We start from the raw sequence: 26900 nt of genomic DNA, 5'->3' as shown, positions 1-26900 counted from the left end.
AAGGCAGCCTCAGCCTTAGCCCAGCTCTGTGCTTTCCAGTATTCGGCCTTTTGCAGAAGGGAACCACACAACGAAGGGGAATCCTCTGGGTTTGTAATGCCGGCTCCAAACTCATTGTAGGCCCCCCCAGTCCTGAGGGGGTGGTTGTGAGGCTGTGCCACAAGGAGGGAAAAGCGATGGCTGACTGCTCATAGTAGGTTTGAGATTTAACGCATACAGTTGCACCAGAAAGGCGTCCTGTGTGAAGTGGGTTTCTCCCCATGGCGCTTAAAGGGTGCTGCTCTGGCAAGAAATACTTGTCAGCCTTTCATTTCAAAGGCCCACACCATTACAGCCTGGTGTGGAAAGAAGCTGTGGCAGGACCTGTCCGTAGGCTGCTCGGATGAGGACATTTGCTGATAAGCGAAGGCATTTCAGCAGGGGGGATTGATGCTCCTGTTACCCTCTGCGTAAAAGCTAAACCAAACACAGCAAGCAGTTGTGGGTCTTGTCTCAGACTTATACATCCGCCTTATGCTGCTTTCAGTTTTCAGGGCTCGTTGTCCAGTGTTTGTGTTGTAGTTCGGGTTATAATTGAAAAGGAGCAGGTTTGGTCACATCGTTTCCGCTTTGGGCAGATGTGGTGGCAGAGCCCTCTGCTTGAAGGCAAGCCTGGGATGGATACCGTGTCTGTTGTGAAACCCCTGGGTAATGGGAAGAGAGCACTCAGCTCAGAGCAAACCCTCAGGCAGGCTGCGTGCAGTGGTGTTGCCAGAGGATGGAAAGTAAGTTTTCTGGCTGGGAAGGGTTTAAAAGGAAGAAATATCCCTGGCTGTGGTACCTTGTGACAGAGCTCCTGCATGCGAGGCCGGTAGCAGCCCATCTCTCTATGCTTCCGTGGCTTTATCTTGGGAATTTGTTTTGTTGGATCGGCCGGATACTTTCCCTCATGCCTGCAAGAGAGGGCTGTGTGTGTGTCAGTGTGTGCAGTCGCCTCTGGAGGTTGTAACAAGACTGGCTGTGTTGCGATGAGAGCTGAGCTGGCGGGAGAAAGGGCCCTATCAATCTGAAATTAGATCCTGACACGACGCAGATCAACTCAGAGAGCTCCCGTGCTCACCGTCCTTGTGACTGTTTCCACCCATCACGTGCAGCTCTTCCAGAGGCTGTCATGACCTTGCAGAGAAGTCATGCTGCAAAGGGGCTTGCTGACCACCCCGGGGGGATGTTCCCACCTTCTCCTGCTGCAGGACTTCAGCATATGGGCTTCTGACTGAGACTGGCTGGGGGTTTTGGCTTTGAGCTGACTCACGGGGATTTTGCTGGCGTTTCCTGCGTGGGGTCGGTGCTCACTTCTCCATCTGCGTGGGAGGCGGCTGGCAGGGAGCACTGTGACACTGCTTCTTGTGAGAGCTGTGGAAGAGCAGCTCCTCCCGTCACCGATAACTAGCAGGGAGAGATGAGGTTGCTTCTGCTCCAGACCTCGTCTGACACAATTGCATTTTGGAAAAGTGACAGGCAGGCAGGCAGGTGAGGAAGGAGAGGAAGCTTTCACATATTTTTTTTCCCCATACATTAAGTCTGACCCTGCCATTGCCTGCTGCAGCCCTGCTGTGGTCCGAGGGCAGTGTGGACCCACAGGCCAAGGCTGTGGCTGGTGGCACATCCATCCTCTGGGACGGAGACAGCAGCTTCCTGCAGCTTTTGCAGCGTTATTTTATGGGACAGTTGAAACTGGGCGGGAAATGAGTGGGGGGGGGGAAACAATCTTATTCAGCCTTGGGTTTCCTGTCATCCTTGAGTCTGGGGTGGAGTTTCCTTTCTGGTGAGCAAGTAAATCGGCAAGATAGAGGATCACACTGTCAGCTGCTGCCTGTGGCTAGATGGATGGCAAGCTGGTCCATGGGCAGGCCCATCTGCAGGCAGGGAAGCTGCCCTGGACCCATGAAGGCAGAAGGACCACAGTAGGGCTGTCTCTGGCTGAAGTGGAGAGCCTTGACCTTAAGAGATGTTGCTTTTCTTCAGCATGTTCTCCGCAGCCCTGCCTTGACTTGCCAAACTGTCCTGAACTGCTTTATCTGATGGTACTGGTGATGGTTTCTCATCCTGTCACTTTGGCTCCCAACTTCAGCTTCAGCCTCAGAAGACTGGAGGATGGAAGTGTTGAACAGCAATTCAGAGGCGTCATGGTGGCTGCTGCTTTAATGGCTTTGCTTGCAACGTGGGATAGCGCAAGTGGTCTCCGACCTCAACGCAGTGTCCAGTACCTTGGTGCCCTCCTGGGGTTTTTGGGAGCTGCCGCTGAGCAGCATGCCTCGCTCAACCCACATCAGCTCAGCAGGGCTTCCAAAGGAGATGCTGCTGCTGCAGCTGCCCTCGATTGTGGAAGAACAGACGCATGGTCAAAATACCCTGTTTTGGATGGCGTTTGGGCTGGCTTTGCTCTGTGTGGCTCCACCAGCCTGCGTGGCCTGGGAACGGTCACGGTCTTGCCCTGACGATGTGTCTTGGGTTCAACTTTGGCTCAGGTGCTTGCTGATCCCTTACCCTCGCAGCCAAGCGGACCCGTTCTCCTGCCCGAAGCCCCCGGAGAAGGGGCAGAGCCCAGCACAGGCAGAGTCTTGCTCCGCACAATCAGTGCTGAACCTGTGTTGTGTAACGCGCGCAGGCGTGGGGCAGACCGGGATACCGCCGGCTGAGGATTGCTTGTGTTTTGACCGTTTTCAGACTTTAATTGAAACCACCGGAGCAGCCTTCCCCACAGCCTGCTCTGCAGATGTCATTAGGGAGACCGGCTTTCAATCGCCACGCAGCCGAGGCCACCGTGCTTCCTCGCGGTGGCATTGCTGGGGAATGCACTAATTTATTTTTATTCTTTGGCTGCGCTGCCTCTGCATGTTTCTCAATCACAGATTTCTTTCCTTTCTTGTGTCCCCACTCCGGAGTTGTGCAGACTGTCACCCTGGGGAGACTCAGGCGAGACATCGATTGGTACGCTGGGTGTCACCCCCTCCTTTCTTCTCTCCCTTTTTAACATTGTTTGTGGCAGAAATTGGCTTATCTCTATTCTGCAGCTATAGAGAAATACATTCCCTGGTGCTTGTAGGGCTTCCTGCGGCAGGAATTGCTCCAGCTCCTCAGCCTGATTAGCTCTTTGCTGCCTGCGTGTGTGTTAGAGAGAGGGAGACCATCTCTAATTTAATTTAATAGGATCCTGAAGAGAACAAACTCCTTTGAGCTGCCTTCGTAATGGCACTGCCATAGTTACCCGTAGCGCTGCTCACGCAGTGTCTGGAATAGTTTCATTCAGCTACAGCATCGACTTTTTTTTTTTTCTTTTTTTAAAAAAAAGAATATATATAAAAGCAGCTGTGATATAAACAGTTTCCAAGGTAACAAGACTGGGGGAGGGTTTTGTGTCCCGTCCCCCTGCTCCACGCGGATGGGAGAGGGACGTGTGCTGCGGAGGATCCTGGGAGGTTTCATTCTCCACTCCTAATTCCTTTCTGCCACTGCTGCCAGATGTTGCAGTTTCTCAGGACTGCGCGGATCCACTTGGTAACTTCCAAAGCCCTGCCACCAGGATCTGAGCGGACAGGACCATTCCGGCTATGACCCGTGCCGGGACCTTTTGTGCTGGCTCTCTTCTCCTTAACAAAAGGCTGACGCTTGGCTTTAATGCCCAGGAGGAGCAGAATGGAAAGGCCTGCGTGCGTGTTGCTCCAGAGCTAAGTTAGATCCGTCCGTCCTCCCCCCACACCTCCCCTTGCAGACAGACACGGCTGCCCTGCGACTCTTTGTCTGCTTCTTCCCTGCCCCAACCATGGGCTGCGTCTACTCGGCTCCGCAAGAAGAGGCGGCTGTGGAAAGGTGAGTTAATCTGCCCGATGGGATGGCTCTGACACGGAGTGTTGCTCCTGATGCCCCAAATCTGGGCAGAATGGGGTGCCTCTCCCTGCTCAGGCAGGAGGAGAGGGAAGAGGAGAGGCTGTGCTCGGAGACGGGCTGCTCCAGAGGAGACCCTGCTGTCGGCGCTGGGTTTCTGTGCCACGTCCAGACTGCGTTCTCACTTCTGGATGTACGAGTGCTTTTGGGAGGAAAGCCACAGGCACAGGAGCTTTCTGAAGGAGAGGGGTTCGGCTGAGACGGAGACTTTGATATCGTTGCTGAGCTGTTGGTAACTTCCTCCCCCTTCCTTTTTTCCCCTTCTGAAATCGAAGTGACAGAGAGCCCTGGGAGTTGCTTGTGCCGTGGGCTCTCACCAAGGGTGGGCAATCTGTACAAGCTAAAGACTTGCTCCGATAATGGAGTTAATCCCTTTTCCTCCACCCGTCACTTCTAACTCTCTTAGTTGCTACCCTGAGCTATCTAAGCTGTAAGAGCAGTTGTTGCTGAAAACATGCTTTTTCTTCTAAGTTTTCCTGGCTGAGTGGTGAAAATGAGTGTCGTGCCTGTCTTCAGCGTTTGTGCTTTTTTGCAGCTCAGATTTTTCGAGCCACCCTGATGAAGCAATCTCAGGGACTTGTGTAGCCTTTTTTCAAAAGCCAGACTCGTTATTTCTTCTGTGCCTGAGCCACAGACTGTTCTTCACCACAGCGCTCCAGTGCAGCATTGCCTCCTTTGAAAATGGACGAGCTCCATGTGCTGTACCCTTTTCTCTTCCAAAGGGAGCTTGCTGAAAGGATCTAAAACTTTGTTTTTCCCCTTCTTTAAAAGCGTTTTGTTTAGCAGTTGACCCAACAGCTATTTTAATTGGACCTTATTTGCAGAGGGCAGTAAACCGAAGAGGTTCACCAGGGAGCCCAAAGCTAAGAGACTCAGAGAGCTGAGTCTGAGCGGGCTGGGGACGCAGCTCTCCTGAGTCCCTGTCCCGGCAGTGGCATGGGCAGAGTTTTGGGGCACTCTCGAAGGTGCTTGTGATATCCCTGTTCACAACAGGGAGCAAATGACAACATGGGGAGATGGTTAACTGCTGGGAGAGCAAAGTTTGGGGTGTGGAACAGCACTCCCCTGGGATCATGGCAGCCTTGGTTAGCTTTTGGGTAGGGTTTGCTCATCTTCTGTGTGCTCTGTATGAGACCATGTTGGTGCTTGGAGCTGTCAGACCTGCTTATGGAGCTCCTTGATACCTTTGGGTAGAAGAGGGTGCTTGAGAAAGTGCTTTCCTGAACGTCCCCCACCCTCCCGCTCTGTCTGTGTGTGTGCGCTCTCAGCAAATGTCTCTGCACATCCGCAGAGATCCCTCCCTCTGGGCTGCAGAGTTTAGGAAACTGTTAGCGAGCTCTGCACATTCTCACATGGGCCGGAGCCAAAACCATTTTTTTTTTTTGCCTGGAGGCTTCTCTCTTCCCACAAGAGACCCAGCCTCGCATTCTTCCATTGTGAAAGAGAAACGGGAACGGGTCCCACGTTCCTCCTCCCCGCTACTGAAGCTCCAGCGGGGAAGACAGCGAGTGAGCTCCTGGCACTTGTCCTCCTGCCCTGCAGGGACCCCAGCGCCTAATCTGACTGTGGCTAGAGCCACCTCTGCTTGTGGGACTCCTGGGGTCCCCGGGGCTGGGTTGCTTTCACCTTGTGACACTGAAAACCCATGGGTGCGCTTAGGATGGCAAAGGTCTTCTGGCTCCCCACCGAATAGGGTAGCCATAGTGGTGTGAATCTCCGCCGCAACATTTCTGGTGCTGCTGTGATTTGTCCCTCTTTTGAGACAAAGCCACCTCCCTGTGATAATTCAAACTCCCTCTGTGCCAGAGATGGAAAGAGCATGGGAATGAGCCCTGCGGGACCTTGGCAGGCAGCGATTGTCTTGCTGGAGGCTCTGTGGGTCTGATCAGCTGCATCTGTCTGCTCTGTGGGGCTCTCAGCTCTGGGACTCACGTCTGGCATGTTGTTTTGAGGTTGGAACAGCTGGTTTTTAGCCCTGTCTGACTTCAGGCTTGGGGAATCCACCCTGGGGGGCATGGCTCAGGACTGATTCCCTGCCTGTCCCCTGCGGTATGGGGAAGCAGGGAGCTCTTTGTTTCCTTCTCTCCCACCGTGGCTTGGCCCCTGAGATTTATCTGGAGACCTACTCTTTTATCTTAGCTCTACGAGATCCTTGTAACTTACTGGGCTATGAAACCTCTCAGAGAAGTTGATAAAGGTTTCCTGACGCCTAGGGCTGAGTGCCTGGGCTTTGCCTAGGGGGGGATTTACCAATGGAGGAAAAGCAGGGGGACAGCTCTTCCCCTGTGCTCTGAGAGTCTCTGGTCCATGGCTGTGTGCAGAGGAGAGGCCCTGCAGCTGAGCCATGGGCATCCCTGGGACAGGGTAAATAAAAGTGGTTGATGGGGACTTGCACCACTTTGGGTGACCTTCTGAGATCTGGGGTGGTTTGGGGGCCTCTTTTTCCTCAGTTGCTTATTCCTGACCTTAAATAATGAACATGCTCATCTGAAAGGAGGTTCCTCCTGTCTTTCAGAGCAGCTCCAGTGAGAGACAGCAGCTTCATTGAGAAGATGAAGAAGACGGTAAGCTGATTGCTCTGGCTACATGGGGTGCTGGGAAGGTGGGGGAGCTCGTGTCCTTCCTGGTTTCCTCTGGAGACTGTCCGGCTCCCAGCAGGGGGGACTGGTTTGGATATAGACACAGGTCTGCTGTGAAGAGCATCCAGAGGAAGGCTGTGTGGGCAGGCAGGAATAGCTCTTTCAGTCTATGCCCGAGAGTTGCTCTCAGAGGAAAAATTAAAGTGAAAATTTGGTGCAAAAAAATAAGTGTAAAATGAGATCAAAGTCAGGAGGGAAATGGCAGAGACTTTAAAGTCATTGGCTGGCAGCGGTTTATCTGCGTGGTTGGTTCCCAAACTGTCTCGCTCTGGAATGGGAATTGTTGTACACAGAACTAGCAGCTTTTGACTCTGCTGGACTGGACGCAAGAGGAAGCAGAGGAAGACGAAAGGGCTGGATATATTTTCCGTTTTACTTCAAAGTATCTGGCTTGCAGCAGAGCAGGAGCTCCGGTGCTTAGGCACTTTACCAAGGCTTAGGCAAGTCTTGTTTTCTCTTCCAGGGAGTTCCCTGTTTCCAGGAGTCAGTCCCTGGGGGCTGAGAATAAATCTTGATGGTTTATTCTTTGCTTTGGGTTTTAGTCTGACCTGAGTCACCTCTCTGAGATTGACAAGTCGTGTTCTTAGTAACAGCTTAGCCTTGAGTTTTCTGTCGCAAACCCGGCGTGGAGTCCCGTATGAGTGCGGGCTCCGAGTTGCCTTTAGGTTGCAGTCCAGTGCTCCTGTTCTTGGGCGTTTTTTTTGTCTCTGACAAGATGTGTTTTCTCCGTGTGTTTGCCAGATGAGTAATTGCCGTTTAACAGGGTTTTCTTTTTCTCACCAGGGGCGAAACATAGTGGTTTTCTATGGTTCCCAGACGGGTACAGCAGAGGAGTTTGCCAATCGCCTCTCCAAAGACGCTCATCGCTATGGCCTCCGGGGCATGGCTGCGGATCCAGAGGAGTATGACTTGGTAATTTAGCTGTGAACAGTCTCAGATAGGTAACATCCTTTGTGTCCCCTAAAAAACCAGGAAGGACCTAGCCAAGGGACAGTTGTCCTTTTAGTAGTGTGATTTAGGGGAGAAGAGGAAATGGGATTGCCCTGAGAGGTGCAGAGGTGGACTTTGTCCTTGCCAGTCTATGGATTTGGGGTGAACACTGCTACGCAACTGAAAGAGGAAGGTGGCCTGGAGTGTTTGGGATCGAGAGTCATCAGTGGCAGCATGAAACTTGCTTTGTACTCCTTGTGTAGTTAGCGTTAAACCCAGAGTGCTGCAGTCCTGCACAGAGGCATTGACATTGTGTTGCTCTCCAGGGTGAACAACAATCCTGGGCCCTTAAAGCCTTGTGTAGAAAATCCCATTGCCTTTCTGGTGGGATAGAAGTATTGACTTGCAATCCAGTGAGAGTGGTTAGCTTTTTTTACCCTGCTATTTTGGCTGGGTTTCACCTTTTCCAACCCTTTTTGTAATTAGCTGTTTGACATTATGTGGTGCTGCTCTGCACGCCAGAAGTAGCTGTACTGTAGGAACAGACTTGCCCAATAACCACGTTGTGGGATTCTTGAGGGCTTGTTCTTTCCTTTGGTTGTAGTCGGACCTGAGTCGCCTCTCTGAGATCGACAAGTCCTTAGCTGTGTTCTGCATGGCCACTTACGGCGAGGGGGATCCCACGGACAATGCCCAAGACTTCTACGACTGGCTGCAGGAGGCGGACGCTGACTTGTCGGGTCTCCGGTTTGCAGTAAGTGGCTCGGTTCCAGTTTGTGTTGAATTTGGGCAGGAAAATCAAAAGGCCTCCCCTGTGCCTGCACGTGGCTTGGGTAAAGGCACACCATGACGTCTGTGCCTTGTACGCCTGTGTTGGATGCGGTCTCTATTGTCTTCCTCTCCAAGCTTCCTGGACGCTTGCAAACATATATCTGGGAGCTTTAAATGAAGATGTCGGAGTACTCTCTCCACTTCCTAAATCACAAGGGTTCACTGGTAATGTCTTGCCACAAACAGCCCAGCAGGCATTGAATACAAGGCCTGTAAATGAGTTACAGGCTGATGATGCTGTTCAGAAGCTAATTGAGCAGCCCTGGGCCAGATCTTCTCCCGCAAATTAAATCACTTGGCGGAGCATATAGCTCTTTTCCTGTGTTGAACTGAATAATTGGCTGAGATACAACCGCCTCACCTAAACCCCGGCCAAATTCCTTAGGCAGCATAATAATTGCAAATGAGGAGAAAATCCACTGCTGGAGATGTTAAGCTGCTCTGTATAAAGCAGTGAGCAAACATTTGCTGAGCGGTTTGTGGGAGGCAGGGGACAGCAATTAGTCTCTAGGCGGTCCAAGCTCTTACTGGTCCCTTGAGGAGATGGCGCAGGCAGCTCTTGTACGTGCGTCCTCTGGACATGCCTGAGGCCTGGCTGCAGGGAGGTGGTGGTGGCTACTGGCCACGCTCCGGTGGTAGGTTCTTACTCAGGAGGTCCACAAATAGCTGATGGGGAGCTGGGGGAGGGTCTTGCTGTCTATTTTCCATGCTTTTTCTTCAGCATCCTTTGGTGGGTGCTACTGCCAGAGGATGCTGGTTGAATGGGGAAAATCCAGCCTCTGCTTCTCCATGCTTAATCAGCGTTCCCTTCCAGGTCTTTGGGCTGGGGAACAAGACGTACGAGCACTTCAATGCCATGGGAAAGTATGTGGACAAGAGACTGGAGGAGCTTGGAGCGCAACGCATCTTTGAACTTGGGCTAGGAGATGACGATGGCAAGTGAGTAGCGTGGCTTGAGAGGCTGGTGAGAGCTGGCTAAAAGCATCATGGACGGGACCTTGGCAGGGAGTTGGTTCTACCACTAAGACAAAAGTAAACTCTACAGGGCTAGTTGTGAGAGCTGACATGTCTCTGTGTGTCTGTTCTCTCTCCCACAAGTAGATCCCTGTACACTTAGGACATCCTAGGGTATCCTGTGCCTGGTGAAATCCCATATCATCTTTAAATGACCATAGTTGTACGCTTGGGGAGGCTTTGCAGCTTCTGCCTTTGTCCTGCTGCAGCTCCACTGCGAGCCCAGCCTATCTGGATAGGCTCACTCATCCCTGTGGAGGAGACAAACTCTGTCTTTTTGTGAACTTTTGTTTTATGGTGAAAGGCAGCAATTTTCCAGTTTGGACAATGATTTTTTTTTTTTTTTTTTTTGACCTCTCTGTGCTCACCTGAGCACCCTGCTGGTAGTGGCTTAACCTGGGAAATTACATCAACCTGTGACTTTGCCTTTAAGGGCTGCAAGATCTGATGAGAGGGATGTGCTGTGTGTGGGATGCTCTGAGCCCAGAAAAATAATCATTGCCATGGTGGAATCTGCATTTTGGGAAGGTGACCTAATGCCAGGAGTGGCCAGGGGGAAGCTGAGTTGCCTAAAGACCGAGCCTGAAAAGCAAAGCCTTCCTTGGCAGACCTGGTGAAGGGAGGGGTGGCTGGTATAAGTTCCTTCCCACCCACATAGTGATTTGAAGATGTTCTTCTGATCTGTGGGCATGTGGAGATACCAAAACTGCCTGGGTCTAAAGGCAAATGCCTTTTCCCATCATGAAGGGAGGAAGTCTATAAGGATCTTGGATGCCTCCTCTGGGAATGCCCTTTGCTCCCTCTAAGGCAAGTTATTGAATCTTTCTTTTGCCCTGGCTAGCCTGGAAGAAGACTTCATCACCTGGAGAGAGCAGTTCTGGCCAGCGGTGTGTGAGCACTTTGGGGTGGAGGCTACAGGAGAAGAGTCCAGGTGGGTATGGGAGTTGGTTCTTTTGGGTGCCAGAGAACTTGGCCACCTTTGACTGGTGGCTGGGCTGTCAGCCCTGAGCTGCCGTCCCCTTTGCTCTGTGCTTCCTCCCTTTCCAGACTTGAGAGGGTGCATGCATTTTGGGCACCTCAGTACAAGAAAGGTACTGAGGTGCTGGAGCGGGTACAGAGGGGGGCAAGAAAGCTGGTGAGGGGCCTGGAGAATAAATCATAGGAAGAGTGATTGAGGGAGTTGGGACTGTTCAGTTTGAGGAAGAGGAGACTGAGGGGTCACCTCATCACTCTCTATAACTACTTGAAAGGACATTGTAGAGAGGTTGGTGCTGGTCTCTTCTCACAAGCAAATAGTGATAGAACAAGAGGGAATGGATTCAAGCTGCAACAGGGTAGGTTTAGACTGGACATTAGGAAGAAATTCTTTACAGAAAGAGTGATCAGACACTGGAATAGGCTGCCCAGGGAGGTGGTTGAGTCACCATCCTTGGATGAGTTTGAGTCGCTTAGCTGTGGTGTTGGGGGATATGGTGTAGGGAAGAACTTTGTAGAGTAGGGTAGATGGTTGGACTCGATGATCCCAAGGGTCTTTTCCAACCTAGATGATATTATGTGGAGTAGAACAATGAGTGGGGCTGTTCGGACTGAGCCTGTCCCGGTGTGAATCTGAACCCAGCTCTGGATTTCTGTTCTGGATGGGTGATGAGATGGGTTTGGTTCCTCTATGGATGGCTTTCCTGGGTTGTGATGCTCCCTGTGGAGCTTATGTTTCATCTTGGTTTGGGCTTTCTGCACGCTCTGCCTGCTCCCTGATCTCTCGAGGGGGGTGGAAGTTGCATTTGGTTTTGAAATGCCATAAATCCAGCAACGCAGATGATGGTTCCAACTGTACCTTCTGACCTTCTGACCTTTGACTTTTTTTCTCTTTTCTCTCCCCCTTCCTCCTCTAGCATCCGTCAGTATGAGCTGGTGGTGCACACAGATGTGAACATGAACAAAGTCTACACTGGTGAGATGGGTCGTCTCAAGAGCTATGAGAACCAGAAGCCGTAAGTGCCAAACCACCCTGGGCAGGGTGTACGTGGGCCAGGCTTCAGCTGATGGATCCTTTGTGTTTGTAACAACACCTGCTACGCAGGCAGTGTCATTTCTGCAGTGCAGCCATGTGGCAGGTTTCTGCCCAGGAAAAATGGGCTCAGATCTCTACTGGGACATGCAGGGATTCCCCAGTTAATGAATCATCAGTATTTGAGAAGGTGGCAGTGTTCACACGTGCTCTTTGGCTGGTGACTTTGCAGCATCTGTTTTGAGGTCACTCAGAGCCTTTCCTCGCCCAGGGTAGCTAATGAGTGGTGGTGGTTTGCAGTATTGCTGTGGGAAGATGAGCTGTATAAATTAATTCCAGCCTGAAATATTTCTTTGAGATGGGATTTCTTTGAGTCCTTCTGATCCATTTTTGCATCACATGTTCTTAATGAGACAGCAGCTCTTAACTGCTGGGCTGTGCTTAGAAGGAAAATTATCTGTTTCCTGTGCCAGTGTGGGCAGCAGCAGGATCATAGTTTGGTTTGTGCTGTGGTGTGCTTTGAAACGTGAACCAGGACATCCCTGGGCTCCAATCATGGGAGCTTGCTCTGCCTGCAGAGGGAACATGTCTGGATAGAAGCAGCAGCATGAGCCTGCAGGAGAGTAACCCAAAAGGTCCTTGTCTTTCCTTCCAGACCGTTTGATGCCAAGAACCCCTTCCTGGCCCAGGTTACGGAGAACCGCAAACTGAACGAGGGCGGAGAGCGACACCTTATGCACCTGGAGCTGGATATCTCAAATTCCAAAATCAGGTAGTTCCCCATGGGAGAGTGGTCCTCTATTTTGTAGGAGCATTCTGCATCAGGAGCAGAAAACAAGGATGTGTGCTGGCCTCATCCAGCACTTCAGAAGGGGACCTTATTCTCATAATTACTTAATGCTGCCCCTCTGGGCTTCTGTACCACATATCAGGTACCCCATGTCAGGACCTTCTCCCAGCTCTTTCACTGTGCCACCTGGCTGCCCTGTGCCCCTCCAGAGCTGGCCGTGTATGCCCTGAGCAGTCCCAGCTGCAAGAATTCTCTAGAGTCATTCAAAAAATAAGAGGACAGTTGAGCTATGAGAGAGGGGAGAGCTGGCGATGGCTCGTGCCTAGGTGTTTGCCTGGCTTAGTGTACAAGCATAAGGGAAATAAAGCCCTGTTGTTAAAAACCCTCTTGCTGGCTTAAATTCCTCTGTGTGTGCTTGTGAGAAAGCTATGAATCCAGGTGGCTTAACATAAGAAAATACTGCAGAGGTTTTGAGCCGCTTCGCTCCTTGCCTATCGGGGAGTTGGCCTGTCCTTGCTGGAAGTCTGGCCTCATTGAAGTCTTGGGCAAAACTGCTGTTGTTGTGGAGGTCCCTTGTGAAAAACCTGGTTCTTAAAACCATTGTTCCACAATGGTCCTTTCTGCTATGACTGCCGCCTCTTGAGGGTCCCTGGTTGTGCAGGGGCTGTGTAGCAGCTCAGATGTCAGTGTTGTCCTGCTGCCCCTTCCACCAGCCCGCTTGTCTTGTGGCTGAGCAGCTCAGGCTCAAGGTGAATGAGAAACAGTGCTGGTGTTTCATCTGCTCTCCTCTTGCTCTCATGCCAGGTATGAGTCTGGGGACCATGTGGCGGTGTACCCAGCCAACGACTCCTCTCTGGTGAATCAGATTGGTGAGATCCTGGGCACAGATCTGGACACAATCATGTCCCTGAACAATTTGGATGGTGAGTGTCATAGAATCATAGAATGGTTTGGGTTGGAAGAGACCTTAAAGATCACTGAGTTCCAACCCCCCTGCCCTGGGCAGGGACACCTCCCACTAGACCAGGTTGCTCAAAGCCCCATCCAGCCTGGCCTTGAACCCCTCCAGGGATGGGGCAGCCGCAGCTTCTCTGGGCAACCTGTTCCAGTGCTTCACCACCCTCACAGTAAAGAATTTCTTCCTAATATCTAATCTAAATCTCCCCTCTTTCAGTTTAAAACCATTACCCCTTGTCCTATCGCTCCACTCCCTGATCAAGAGTCCCTCCCCATCTCTACTGTAGGCCCCCTTTAGCTGCTGGAAAAACCATGGATCGCCCCTGATCATCAGCAGTTCGTCAGCTGTGGCCTCTACCCTTCCCACCAGAGGAGGGAAGTCACCTTCAGGTCCCGTAGGGCACTTTTGGGCAGAGGTGTCCCGTGGCCTCTCCAAATGCAGTGCCATTTTAGCAGCAGTGGCACAGAGCCCGCTTGCCGAGAGCCGGCTGAAGTGGGTCAGTTGTGAAGCGTATGTGGTGTGCCCGTTCGACAATGAATTATGTAACGGCACGCTCCTAATTACAGAGAGCATCAGCCCATTAGAGCATCCTGATGGGCCACAGCCGCCCCGGAGCTCAGCGGGTGCCTTCGTGTCTGAGATGCTGTTATTCAGTCCTTGGAGGAGGCTTAGGCGTGGGGACTGAGCTGCCAGGAGGGAGCACTTGTGCTGGTACAAAGAGCTTTTCTTGGGCAGCGTTCCCAACGGAGCTGGGCTCTGGGAGGAGGGAGATGGCAGCTGCTGCCCGTCTTGCTCCTGAAGCAGTGCAGCCTGACCCGAGGCATCGGAAGGTGCTGGCCCGGAAGCCCACGAGCTGGCTCCTGGTTTCCAGAGAGCCAAGTGGCTTCAATGCAGCGCTGGAGCCTGCGGCTTGCTGTGCTGTGTCCCAGGCTGTCTGGCCTCATGCTGTCATTCCGGTCCCTTAATGGGGCTCCTAGTCTGCTAAGCTGAGTGGCTCCAGCCTCAACTGCTGGCGCTTACCTTTCCCAAGGGGGCTTGTGAGCACAAGTGTCCGTGGCTGAAGGAGACTAAGGACGCTTTTGAGGCTAGATCTGGAGGAGATGTAAGCGTGTAAGGCCAAATAGCTGCGCAGAACAGGAGTTGGGCCGGGAGTTTGCTGGGTGCGTGGATATCTTGGGGCAGAGCACCCCACTGGGGAGCACAGGCTTTGGGTTTTTTTGACGATAGACTGTCGGGCAGCATCTGGGAAACACAAAACAGGCTACTGGGAGGCGTAGCTGCCTGGAGAGGGAGCTGCTTCAGTGCGGGATCGAGGCTTTGGCCAACACTGATTTAGCCCTAGGGCTGCTCTCTCCTCCCTGAAGCCAGATCCCCTGCTCTGTCCTCGGCTCTCATACGCTGCGTGTAGCTGCTGGCATGAAGTCTAACATAACAGTATGCGGTCACTGATTTTTAACTATTTTTTTTTTTTTTTGTCTCTCTTCTCTCCACCAGAGGAATCCAATAAGAAACATCCCTTCCCCTGCCCCACGTCCTACCGTACAGCCCTGACGTACTACCTGGACATCACCAACCCGCCCCGCACCAATGTCCTCTACGAGCTGGCCCAATACGCCACGGATGCCGGCGAGCAGGAGCGCCTCCGCAAAATGGCATCGTCTGCTGCCGAGGGGAAGGTGGGAGCTGCGGCCTTCCCAGCAAAGCTGCTGGGTTGAACTGGGTGCTGGGGGATCCCCCAAAAGGGATGCAGGACTGTTGGGCACCCCATGCGGAGAGCTGAGGGGGTGTTTGCCGGCTGTGTAGGGGAAGTAGTCATGCGTTTGCCCTCCTTGCCTGCAGGCTCTTTACCTCAGCTGGGTGGTGGAGGCCCGGAGGAACATCTTGGCCATCCTGCAGGACATGCCCTCGCTGCGTCCCCCCATCGACCACTTGTGTGAGCTCCTGCCCCGCCTGCAGGCCCGCTACTACTCCATTGCCTCCTCTTCCAAGGTGAGCGTGCTTCCAGCAGGGACTGGGGCTGCTGGGTGACCCCGGATGCAGCTCCACAGTGCCACTGTCCCCCCTCTCAGCTGGGGATGGGACAATGGGGGATTTGCCCTGGTGACACTTTCAGTGAGGGGGGAGGCTTTAGTTATCTCTGTGCACGAGAAGAGGGGCTTATCCCAACTTCCACTGGGTCTGCAGAGGGTCCCATGCTGCAGCCAGCTGTGCCACCCTCCCTGCAGCCCTGCTGCTCTTCACCCAGGGCTTGGAAACAAGGTGACATTTTAAGGATTGGTCAAAATTCACTCTGTTTTGTGCCTGAAGCCCTGAAGTTGGTGGCAATATTGAGGGAAGCTCAGTGGTCCTGTGGCGAGTTGGGCGCAAGACAGAAGCCCCATGTGGGGCATGCTTGGAGGCTTGATCTGCCAGGGGAGGAATAGCTGTCCCAACACTAACGATGGGTTAAACTTCTTCCCATCCGTGTCTGAGCTGTGGGGTTGCCCAGGACCTCATCTGGGGATCCTTCTCTGCCTACTGCTGACATCTCTTCCCTGCAGGTTCACCCCAACGCCATCCACATCTGTGCTGTGACAGTGGAGTACGAGACCAAGACGGGACGCCTGAACAAAGGGGTGGCCACCAACTGGCTGAAGAACAAGGTGCCTGACGAGAACAGGAGCAACTCCCTGGTGCCCATGTACGTCAGGAAGTCCCAGTTCCGACTGCCCTTCAAACCCAGCACGCCTGTCATCATGATCGGGCCGGGGACTGGCATAGCCCCCTTCATCGGCTTCATTCAGGAGCGAGCCTGGCTGAAGCAGCAAGGTGGGTGCCCAGAGACTTCCCTGTGGACCGGAGCTCCTTGGGACGGTGCTCTGCAGGGCCAGTTGGTGTCTCCAAGGTGCTGCTTGTGCTGCTCACATCGCTGACAGGTCCAGTCAAAAGCAGAGCAGGGTGAAGAGCAGCTGAGTGGTTTTGCCCAGCGTGAAGGCGCTTTGTCCTCCGCTCTTGGCCACAGAGGACATCTGGGGGAACAAACAGAACCGAGCCATTTCTCTGACCTCTGCCACCACATCTCCAAATAACCACAGTCAAGTCACTCATTTCTAAAGCATAGGGGTACCTCTGGGAATCAAGAGTCTCAAGCTTCCTCTTACAAACAGAAGCAGTTGCACAGCTCTGGGTTGGCAGGACGTGGGGAGGGCAGGGTTGGGGGCTGCGGGGACTCCATCAGCTGATGGGTGCTGTGTGACTCTGCAGGCAAAGAGGTGGGCGATACGGTGCTTTACTATGGCTGCCGCCGTGAGCGTGAGGACTACCTGTACCGTGAGGAGCTGGCCCGCTTCCATCAGGAGGGAGTCCTCACCCAGCTGAATGTTGCCTTCTCCAGGGACCAGGCCGAGAAGGTACCTCCCCAGTCCCCTGCTCGTGCTGCCCAGCGTCACTCCCAGCCATGGCAGTGGGGGAAGAAAAGGCTTCAAGGGCTGGAGACTCCCAGCTTGGGGCCTTGAGCCCACTCCTCTGCTGTCCCATGGAGCCACGAGCATGGGCTTGGCTTCCCCTCCCTGGCCAAGCTCCCTGTGACACAGCTCGGTGGTGCGGGGGCTCTGCCCCCCTCAGCTCACCTCTACCTTGTTTCTCGCCAGGTTTATGTTCAGCACCTGCTGAAGAAGAACAAGGAAAACATCTGGAAGCTGATTAATGAGGGGAACGCTCATATCTACGTGTGTGGGTAAGCCCAGTGGCAGGGAAGGAAGGGGCTTCGGGAAAACATTCCTATTATTGGGAAAATGAGCATGACTCAGTTTACCCACTTGTTACAAGCCCTGGAAGGATTGTGCTGTCCTTGTTCTGGAGGAGGGCGTGCGGCTGGGTAGATGGGGGCTGGGGTTTGGGTGTTCAGAGGCGACCAGACTCTGTGTTACCACCTCACTCATTGTCCTCTTGCTTCCAGTGATGCTCGCAACATGGCCCGGGATGTTCAGAACACCTTCTATGAGATTGTGGCCGAGTTTGGGAACATGAGCCAGCCCCAGGCCGTGGACTATGTAAAGAAACTGATGACAAAGGGCCGGTACTCTCTGGATGTCTGGAGCTAAGAGCAGGGCTGGCGGGGCTGGGGAGACAACGGGTCCCCAGGCGTGGGCCCGCAGGAGATGGAAAGTGCCTGCTCGCCCACTGCTGCTGTGGGTGACAGCGTCGTCCCCAGCCCACAGCTACCCCAGTGTCACTCCCAACTCCTTTGGCTACAGCAGCCCTCTGGGGTAGGCTGTGTACCCTGGGGGGTGGAAAGGGTTGAGAGGGGCAGGGGGTGTAGCTGAGGCTGTTGTCCAGGAGCCGTGGTGCCCCTGGTACCCCAGCAAGCACCTCATGGCACCAGGGTTTGCCTTGAGGTCAGGGACACAACTGATGTGGCACAGGAGGGACAGATGGTGCTGGGGGAGCTCTGAGGTCCTTCCCCGAGGTGTTGCCTTATCCCCTGGGGCTGGAGACTACCCTGACAGACAGCCTGGGGACAGCAGAGGGGTGGAAGAGCCGGCAGCTGCCTGTGAGGGCCCGGTGTGGGGCAGCGATCTGTCCTTGCCTCCCTCCCACCCCGTTTGGGCCATCTCTAGGATGTGGGGCTGCAGCTGGCTCTGGGCACAGAGCTGCCCCACGCCACCAGGACCCCGCAGGCCCCCTGCTCCTCTCCCCCGGTGCCCACCTTGGCTCTGGCTCACAGCCAGGTCTGGGGGGCTCTCAGCCCGCAGGGGCCCTGCTTGCTCCCTGGGGTCCTGCAGCTGGCAGCTCTCCTGTGCCCAGTCCCTCCCTCATGCTGTGTACGGTCTTTTTTTTAAATACTGTTTTTATTTTAACATCTTTGTGATTTAATCATGGGGAAAAAAAAAAAAAACAACAACCAACTTTCAGGCTTTTCCAATGACTGTAAATTATTTAAATACATTTGCCCTTGCAATAAAAATACTGTTTCTGTCGTTTGCTTCCTGCCCTCCCTCTGCTTGGGAAGAGGGAGGCAGGAGGAGCGATGGCTGCTGACCAGGAGAGAACCTGGGGAGCAGGCGGCAGCTCTGGGTTTAGGCTGAGCTGGGGGGGCTGAGCCCTGGTGGGGTGGGTGGATGGCTCTGGACTGAAGCACAGTTTCTGGTAGTAGCATAGGGCTTCTCTTCCCCTGGTCTCCAGGGTCACCGAAGACCTGCTGGGCCCTGCTTTGGCTAAAGCTCTGGCCACAGCCCATGGCGTGGGGCTCTGTGGGCCAGCAGGAGGAGCTGGAGATAGTTTTATTTCCCTCCCCCTGATGTGGTGTTGGGGGACCACTGCTGCACGAGCCAAAACCACAGAGCACGCAAGCTGTTCTGAGACCACCCCAGCAACCTGAGGCTGCACCTTCCCTTTATTTTTGCATGTGCATCCCCCAGAGATGCAAGACCAGGGTGCTGTTTGCCCAGCTCCAGCGTGAAGCCTGGTTCAGGCTCGTGGTGCTCCCACCCTGCAGCTCAAAGGTGCTGGAGGAACTGGGGTATGACACAGCCTGGAAGCTACCATGTGTGGATGGCCTCTGGCTGTCCCCAAAAGCAAATAGGGCTGCTGGGGGAGTCACTGCTCCCAGCTGATGAGATGCGAGGGCCTTTGTACGTCTGCCTTCAACACCCCAGGGGCTGCCCTGGCTTCAGGGCTGGGGAGAGATGGAGGAGAGTCTTGACCATCACCCCTGGACCCTGCCTTGTCCCAAGGGAGGTGATGCACCCCGGGCCTCCCCTGCCTGCAGCGGGGTGGGGACCGCAAGCAGAGCTGGTCTCAACCCAAGAGAACCATCCCAGTAAGTGTCCTGAGGGCAAAGAGGAGGGGAGCAGCTGTCCCAGGCAGCCAGGAGAGGGGTTGCAGGGTGCTCCTGCCTCCAGGTGAGTGATTCAGATCCAGCACCGCAGCAAACGCACAGCCTGTTGGTGAGCAGGCCCCAAGCTCTGTCCCACACCCAGGCTTCCAAGGAACGGGGTGAGACACCAGAGTCTGGACGGCTTTGAGGAGATGGGGACGGGTAGATGGAGCTGGTGGGGAGAAACAGTCCTGGTCCCCACACTGCCCCCCTTCAATTCTGCTTTGTGTCTTTGTTCTTGTTCTGCAACTTCTGGTGGACAACGCGGAGGGTGGTGAAGAAGTTCCCCAGGAAGAGGATGAGGAAGGGGAGGCCGCACATGAGGACCTGTGGGAGCCATGGAGGCACAAGTTAGCAGGAGGGGCCTGCCTGGGGCATCCCCCTCCCCAGGGCAGCAGCCTGGGAGCCCCCTTACCTGCCACTCCTTGCATTCCGGGTGCTGGATCATGTGGAAGAGGGTGACAGCGTTGTAGAGCTGCCAGAACTGCAGGAGAGAGGAGATTTAGGGGCGTTTCTGCTTTCAAAGGCTTGAGCCCACGCTGATGTTTATCCAGCAGCTCCCTCTGGACACGAACCCCAGGCAGACCTCGTGTGAGGCCAGTCTACCCCAGCGCCCAGTGAAACCCCATCCAGGATTGGGGCCAGAGGACCCCAGGTGGGATATCTCCCCCCTTTCTTGCCACCTTCTGGAGCCCAACAGCCAGGAGGAAGCCTCAGACCAGCCTCCTGCTTTTGGCCATTGGCCTAAACGATCTGACCAAGGAAGATCTGACCCTTCAGCACCAGCAGCTCAAGAGCTGAAGCTCAGGAGGGTTTTGGAGGGGTTCTTGGAGCCAGCCCCTCGGCTGTATTTTGCACCTCACTTGAGCACTTCGCAGAACTACCCCAGGTCCTCCTCGCCTCACAAGCCAAGTCGTGGAGGTGGTGGGTGCTTTGGAGGAAAAAAGCAAAGGCTGGGCACTTGTTCAAAGCATTTCCCTGTCCCTGGCATCCACCTGTACAGCTGCAGAGCCTACAGGGACCTGGGTGATGGCCAGGCTGCCAAGTGCAGCTGGGACTGTGGCACTATCTGCTCCCACCTGAGGCTCTGGCCTCTAGCAAGGTCCCTGCAAGGATTGGTGGATACTCACATGCCCAAAGAAGAGGAAGGGAAGCAGGAACGTGAGGCCTCTCCACATCCAGGACTGGAAGCCCTCTGCAAAGGAGGAAGGTTTGCATGGGGACCTGAGAACGTGCTACCTGGGGGGACCGGACGGGGCCCAGCTCCTGAGGTCATGGGCAGGGAGGTTTAGTGGCCACTCCGTGCCTGGCTGAGGGGGGTCCTGCCACGCTAACGCAGCCTTGCCGCGGGCACTTGGACTCGCAGGGAAGTGCCAAGGGCAGGCAGGGATTCCTAGCCCTTGGCTAACATGGGCCTTGGAGGAAGCTGCTCTGGTAGAGCAGCCCTTGCCCGTAACTGCTGTCCCTCAGCCTGAGCCCTCCCTGTCACAGGGGATGGGGAGGTGTCAGCTCACATGTATGTGGGGTGCTGGAGGGACGTTTCATGTCTGAAGCAGCTTCCTGGGGGAAGCTCGGAGGCCAGGAGCCACATCCGCTGCTACCTCATGTCCCAAGGGAGCCAGCTGTCAGCTGGTGACCCCAGGAGAGGGGAATCCAGCCTGTAAGATGCTGCTCTTCAAGTTTTGGCTTTATTTGTAGCTTTTACCATTTCTGCCACTGATAAACCACAGTCAAACTAACCTCGAAACAAAAATAACTGTCACCGTTGCCTTTAAACGAAACCACAGCTCCCAGTTAGCCAAGCACCAGTCTGGTGCTGGGAGGGAGGCTGCAAGCAGCCAGGGGCCCTGCAGCAGCGGCAGGTCCAGCTGGGCTGGGACAACCAGAAAGGGAAAATCCTGGCTTACCCACAGTCAGATCCATGTTGTGCCTCTCGCCCAGCGCTCGGAGCCGATACAAGCACCCACTCTGATAGTAGTACTGGAGGAACTGGACAAAGCCTGCAAGGAGAGCGTGGCTGCCATCAGCAGGTGCCCGGGCATCAGCTCTCAGCCCCAGCATCAGCCTGGCTCCGAGATGATGCTGCGCACAAAGACCGTCCCCAGTGCCAGGGTGGTGGAAAGAGGCCGAGAAAAAACCCAGTGAGAGCTGTGAGCAGCTACAGCTGCGTCTCCATGTGTTGCAGACATGATCGAACCCCAGGCCAGTCACGGTTCCAGTCCCCTGTCCCAGCATACGTGGCAACACTTACTCTGGTACATGGAGAAGGAGAGGAATTGGTTCCTGAACATCTGGTACATGAGCCCATCCGGCCTGTGGAGAGACGATGCTGGCTGGGGGATGTGGGGCTGAGATGGGGTGCAGCCAGCCCTGCCTGCCCCACAGCTGGGGCAATGGCCACCTCCCACCAAAACAGGGGGACATCCCAGCCCAGGGACCCTGCCTGCTGCACACGGGTGCTGACGGCTGCTTTCGTTTAGGGTGCTTGGGCCTGCTGTGGAACATGTGGAGTTCACTGTTGGATCCCAACATCCACAGAGCAGGACGATGGCTATGGGCTAGGGCAGAGAAGCTTCATCTGAGCTGGCCACAGCCCAAGCAGGCTGGGGGGGACACGCAGACTTACCATGTCAGCATGACACCTGAGAGGAAGGTGGAGACGTAGTGATGGAAGACCCACCAGCCTTTGATTCTGGAAGGCAGACACAGGCAAGGTGCATCAGGTCTTGAGCACAAATCAAGACCCAAACGCACACCAGCCGAGCAGAGCTAGCCCAGTGCCAGCCACCCCCCAGCTCCCAGAGCAAGGCGAGGAGCAAGGCTGGTTACAAAACAGCCATGCACGGAGCAGGACCCAGTGCCTCCAGTCCAGGTAGCACCCAGGTGCTGGGGCTCTTCCAACCGCTGCTCCACCTTCCCACACCACCTCCGAACGGGGAGTTCCTCCCGCCCAGCTCATATAGCTCATTACCAGGGTTTGCTACACCCTGAGTAGGAGGGAGCTGCTCCCTTGGGAAGTGTGGAGCTACGCAATGGGTCCCAGCTCCCCAGCCTTGCAGAGAAGGACCAACTCGCTGCACGCCCCCCCTCCCCAAGCCCAGGGGACTCACTTGGATCCGTTGTTGATCAAGATGCTCTCCCGGATGGTGAGGGTGCAGTAGTACCACACCAGGAGGAAGTTAAAGACGGCATCTGTCACCCTGGTGTCAAACAAAGCAGGGTGTAAAGGTAGCAGCAGACGCACCAGCCATACACTGGGGGCACATGCACTGAGACAGCCATCGCTGCAGGATGCCGAGCCACCCTGCAGCCAGGGAGACCTGCTTCTCCACCATCCAACACGGCTCCAAAAGCCACCCCACCTCCAGAGCAGTGGCCAGATCCTTTGTCAGGATCTTCCTCAGCTCTGGACCTTTCAAGATGGGAGAGGAGGACACAGGGGCCCTAGGAGGAGATCTCTGCCCAACATTCAAGCCAGACTCACCTGGAGTTGAGGAGGAACCGACAAGAGAAGGACACGATGAGTAAGATGATGGTGAGGTAGAGCTTGAATTTCTCATACTCATCTTTGTATGCGAACCTGTAGGGAAGGACAAGGAGAGGCTTGGAGCAAGGTGGCTGCTGGAAGTCTCAGTTCTCCCATCCCATCTGGCTGGACAAAAGTGATGCCTTGTTGGGAACCTGTGGGACATGCTCGAGAACAACCTTGTCCCCTGGGTATTTCTCAGAGGAGAGCATGCCAGGCTGCTTTCAGACAGGTGACACAGCTTCAAGTCACCCCCAACCATGCCAACCTGGCGGGTGGCTCTGGGAAGCTGATCAGGTTAGCATCTGCTCAGCTCGTCAAGGGGAGGCCTGGGGAACTGAGGGAGGAGGATGTGGGCTCCTGGCTGGGCACCTCCGGCATTAGTGTCCCAGTGTGTGGGGGGGCTCTCGTAGGTCAAATCCAACCATTGGTGTTTCCCAAGGGAAGAGGAGGGGGCTGGCCAGTGGCTGCATTAGTCTGTCTCTCCTGGAAGTCCCTAATATGAGGGAAACCTGGACACAACTTTGGTGGAGGATCCTATTTAGCTTGTCAGAGCTAATGGTCTGTCCCAGCCTGGTGGCAGGAGCGTAAGAGGGGGTCAAGGACTCAGCTGATTCCTGGAAGAGAAGCAGGGGACAGCCTAGGAAGGAACTCTGCACCAGGCGGGCCAAGCCAGCCACGTGTCTGCACGCGCGGCAGCTCAGCCCGGGAGGAGTCGTCATTGTTTCCTGGTGACAAGGGGACCCCAAGCCAGGCAAAGCCCGTGGCAGCAGTGACGAGAGGGCCGTACTTGGCCTGCTTGCTGAGCAGCGTGACGTTCACGTTCCCGAGCACCAGACTCAGGTACAACCTGTGGAGAGAGAGCAGAGGCGTTAGGATGGGCGCCTGCCTGGGAGCTGGCAGCGCTGCCACAGAGGAGAGGGCAGAGCTGTCCCCTCTCATGCCACCGCTGAGGCGGTGGGGCTGGGAACAAGTCCCCAGCTGTTTTCCACTCGGAGCTGCCAGGCAGCGTGACTGGCACAAACACTCTGGCATTTCCTCCCAAGGGCAGGGGGACGGGCAGCCGAGCACACCCCCCACCTCCTGCAGGCACCGGGGTGTTCGCTGGGGCTCCCCCCCACGCACGGTCACCCTCCAAGGGCAGGTGAAGGCCACGAGCAGGCAGAGGATTGAGAGGGGACGAGGGCAGCGCTGCAGAGGCTCAGCCTGACTCCTGCCCCGGCGTCCTCTGGGGAGCAGCACAGCTGTGACACCACCGGGAGCAGGGTGACAGCAGGTTTGTGCCTTGCAGCGTTACAGCCGGAGGGAGGACCTGGTGTTTCACCCAGAGACGAGGCGCCTCTTACCCGTTCTTCTTTGGCAGATAGGCCTCCATCTCAAAGAAAACATTCTGCCTCTCTTTTATCAGGTTCTGGGTCTCTTGGATGGACTCCTTCTGTTCGGGATTCACATGGGTTTTGCATCTGGGGGAGGAAACACAGGTGCTGGCATCAGGATAGCCCCCATAACACAAACGGCACGTGCTGGCACTCGGTACAGGACTGTCTCAGACAAGGACACCCCAAGGACAGGGAAGATGGACTGGAGGCAAGGCCACAACTCCATCTGCAGGGTGAGCTCCTCTGTGTCAGGCTGGGATGTTGCCCAAGAAAAGGAAGCAGGAATGGGAACGAGGAGAGGCCAGATGGGTCTGCTCCTCAAGGAAGGATGGAGAGAGCTTTGTGCGGGACAGTGGGGCAGTTCAATAGCCCGGTCCTTGCTGCTCTCCCCTCCTGTCCCACCCTGTCACAGGACACACTACTCACTGTTTGAGGGACAATGACAGCTCCTTCAGCCGCTTCTTCTGCCGTGCGATGGAGCTGGAGATCCCGTCCTGGAGCTTGGTTAGCTCCTCAAGTTTCTGCTTGTACAGCTTGTGATTATCCTGGGAAGGAGAGACCAGCATGCATTACAGCCCAGCCATCCCTGTCCTTATGGGGACATCTGTTGATGCCTTGGTTAAAAATTGTCTCTAACTTCCCCTGCACAGTAGGCTGGGCAAGACAAGAGGTGGCTGCAGAAGGTCAGGTATGTCTGGGGACAGCCTGCAGCCATCCCTGCTTCCCTGGAGGCAGAAGCAGCTGCTGGGGACATCCATCCCCAGTCCCAAGGAAGTTACCTACAGGTGCAGGCACATCCCCACGGCACAGCCTGGTCCTGCCCTCGCACAGGGCTTGTGTCCAGCCCCCCTCCAGCTGTGGGCTGTGAAAGCCCAGCTGGCAACACGGTCTCGCTCCGGGGGTGCTCCCGTGGTTGGGAAACCATTGACTGCTCATGGGGGATAGGAAAGACTTGGGGGGAGAAAACACTGCTGAGGTTAGGGCTTCAACCGAGGGCCACAGCCACCCAGAAGCGGTGGCTTTGACTGCTGGGACGGGACGAGCGGCTCACTCTGCCTGGAGGCTGGTGCAACACCGACTCATGGCTTTGGGGCTCCATCCTGAGCAACCCCCAGGGCGCTGGAAGGAGCCCGTCAATGAACTGGACAAAGGGGACGGACTCGCAGCAGGGCTGCAGCCAACTGCCCGGCTCCTCGTGTGGCAGTAACCCAACCGCACCTGGGTAAGGCTAGATGCCATTCTTCCGCTATATTTAGAAAGGAAAGGAGAGAGCGCGCTGGATCAATGCTCCTTCTTGTCCAGGTCAGCTGGAAAACAGCCTCACCTAGACCACAGGCAGCCTGAACACCACCTCCACCAGGGAATTAAACATTGCTCGCAACAACCCTTGGACTAGACCTTGACGCACACACATTTTAGCCTCCATAGCTCTTATCGAGCACTTTATCAGCAGATCGCAAAGCTGTTCCCAAAGGAGAAAGGTGAAACCAAGACACAGAGGAGGGAAACAACTTGTTCTCCCTCTGGTGACAAGGGTGGCAATGATCCCAGACAGCCCCGGCTCCCCTCGCAGTGATTTATGGCCCCGATCTCCCCCCCCAGGACACTCCCTGCTCGACCATCAGGCTTTTCTGATCCCATCTGGAGTCACCTCCTTCTCCTGCTCTGGAGTTAACTGAGAGCAAGTGGCTTTTGCGACAGCCCCTTTAGCGGTGCCAGCCTGGGTCCCGCTGCTCCGAGCACCACACTCGGACACAGCCCGGATGAGGAGCCACTCCAGGAGAAGGTTTCTGAAGGAAAGGGCCAGCACTGCGTGGCTGCACGCAGGGTTCAAAGCGCACAACCCAGGACATCCACGCAACCCCTATGGAGCAAGAGGAGGTTTCTCAAAGCCTCCCTTGCCCCAGATCTGGGCACAGCTGTGGCGTGACCACAACAACATCCGCTTCGCCCCACTCCCGGGGGGGAAGGAGGGGGAAAAGGGAACTGGTGCAGATGCAGCTGATTGATCTGAACCGCAGCAGAAGATGGTGAGCCAACCTTTTCCTTGGCTGACCCCAGGCTGAGCTGAATCCTGCCCACTCCTTCCCCCGGCAGTGAACACCCTGGGGATTACACAAAGCAGGTGGAAACATCTCCGATACTGGTCACCTTTCCTGGCACAGAGGACCCGGCAAGCCCTGGTAGCACCAGAGGGAGGGTGCCCGGGGTTGAGGGAAGCGTTGGGACAAGGTGCCCGGCTGTAATGTGGCCCGATTCCTGGCTGCCTCCTCTCCGTGGGCCACCTCTCCAGCCAGGCTGGCTTTGGGCTTGCTGGAGCCGGGCTGAGAGGAGCGATAAGGAGTGTGAAACGGCAACTGCATGCCTCATTCCTGGCCGTGCCATGCCAGGCAGCGCCGCTCCTAGCCTTGAAGAACCCGGAGATCTCGCCTCTCCACGCCACGTCCATCTCAGGCTGGATAATTACACTGACCAGCCCTGGAAAGCCCCTGCTCTCGCCAAACCCCCACGTCCAAGCGAGGCTTTAAGCAGCTCCTTGGTGGTGGCCCGGCATATCCTCGCCCTGCTCCAAAACCCTTTTCCCAGAAGCACAAGGGCTTCTTGATGAGTCGCGACCGAGGGCTTGGGGCAGGGACACACCGGGAAAAGCGACCGGGATCCGAGCAGGGAGACCCCGGCTGCCCCCGGTACCCGTTCGAGATGCTGCCGGGGCACCCGGCGACAGTAACCCCGGGGTACCCCGGCTCTGCGCCCCCTCGTCCAAGCGTTAACGATCCGGGGGTGAGGCGAGCCCTGATGCAGCCGCGGACCCGTCCCTCCGCGCTCCGCCCCGACCGGCGGCTGAGCTCCCCGAGCCCGGGCCGGGGTCTCCCGGGGGGGAGAGGGCGGCCGGTAGCCGTTGTGTCCCGGCGGCTGTACCTGGATGCCCTGGTAGCCGTCCTGCAGCTCCTCCCACTCCCGCAGGCACTCGGCGACCGAGGCCATGGCGGCGATGGCGGCGGGCGAGCGGCCCCGGCCCGCGGCGATGGGCGGCCGCCGCCTCC

The 26900-nt window shown here is 55.5% G+C and overlaps 2 protein-coding genes across 4 annotated transcripts in view; one reads left to right on the top strand and one right to left on the bottom strand.

The window, feature by feature from the left end:
• The window catches only part of POR (cytochrome p450 oxidoreductase), a 24184-nt gene extending 6132 nt beyond the window's left edge, over nucleotides 1–18052 (top strand). Inside the window, exons 2-16 of one of the 3 annotated variants that reach the window (XM_074160928.1) lie at nucleotides 6288–6301; nucleotides 6451–6488; nucleotides 7347–7475; nucleotides 8098–8247; nucleotides 9139–9263; nucleotides 10180–10269; nucleotides 11231–11329; nucleotides 12002–12118; nucleotides 12941–13059; nucleotides 14589–14770; nucleotides 14934–15083; nucleotides 15635–15902; nucleotides 16338–16483; nucleotides 16724–16809; nucleotides 17032–18052. In XM_074160928.1, the coding sequence (XP_074017029.1) occupies nucleotides 6288–6301; nucleotides 6451–6488; nucleotides 7347–7475; nucleotides 8098–8247; nucleotides 9139–9263; nucleotides 10180–10269; nucleotides 11231–11329; nucleotides 12002–12118; nucleotides 12941–13059; nucleotides 14589–14770; nucleotides 14934–15083; nucleotides 15635–15902; nucleotides 16338–16483; nucleotides 16724–16809; nucleotides 17032–17176 (1858 nt within the window). In that variant the 3' untranslated portion in view covers nucleotides 17177–18052. Of the gene's footprint in view, nucleotides 1–6287; nucleotides 6302–6439; nucleotides 6489–7346; nucleotides 7476–8097; nucleotides 8248–9138; nucleotides 9264–10179; nucleotides 10270–11230; nucleotides 11330–12001; nucleotides 12119–12940; nucleotides 13060–14588; nucleotides 14771–14933; nucleotides 15084–15634; nucleotides 15903–16337; nucleotides 16484–16723; nucleotides 16810–17031 lie in introns of all 3 variants that reach the window. The other 2 variants (XM_074160927.1, XM_074160929.1) reach the window with 2 other exon arrangements.
• On the bottom strand, nucleotides 17913–26900 carry TMEM120A (transmembrane protein 120A). Its single transcript, XM_074160930.1, has 12 exons — nucleotides 26776–26900; nucleotides 24283–24401; nucleotides 23824–23940; nucleotides 23268–23327; nucleotides 22436–22531; nucleotides 22062–22151; nucleotides 21578–21643; nucleotides 21203–21264; nucleotides 20859–20951; nucleotides 20082–20146; nucleotides 19367–19435; nucleotides 17913–19278 (listed from the first exon to the last, which is right to left on the bottom strand). Exons 1-12 carry the CDS (start codon nucleotides 26839–26841, stop codon nucleotides 19165–19167), a joined length of 1017 nt encoding a protein of 338 aa, XP_074017031.1. The 5' UTR covers nucleotides 26842–26900; the 3' UTR covers nucleotides 17913–19164.

Source organism: Numenius arquata, chromosome 18, assembly GCF_964106895.1.
Source record: "Numenius arquata chromosome 18, bNumArq3.hap1.1, whole genome shotgun sequence".
Taxonomy (NCBI): Eukaryota; Metazoa; Chordata; class Aves; order Charadriiformes; family Scolopacidae; genus Numenius; species Numenius arquata.
The sequence above is the reverse complement of the archived record's forward strand: the minus strand, read 5'-3'. Positions and strand labels throughout refer to the sequence as shown.

Excerpts from the sequence above, each read along its gene's own strand:
- TMEM120A (XM_074160930.1), bottom strand. The coding sequence starts at position 26,841 with ATGGCCTCGGTCGCCGAGTGCCTGCGGGAGTGGGAGGAGCTGCAGGAC. Across the intron at positions 23,328-23,823 it reads TATCTGCCAAAGAAGAACGG|GTTGTACCTGAGTCTGGTGC; the intron begins GTAAGAGGCGCC and ends CTCTCTCCACAG. Across the intron at positions 20,952-21,202 it reads CTCCTTCTCCATGTACCAGA|GCTTTGTCCAGTTCCTCCAG; the intron begins GTAAGTGTTGCC and ends CTCTCCTTGCAG.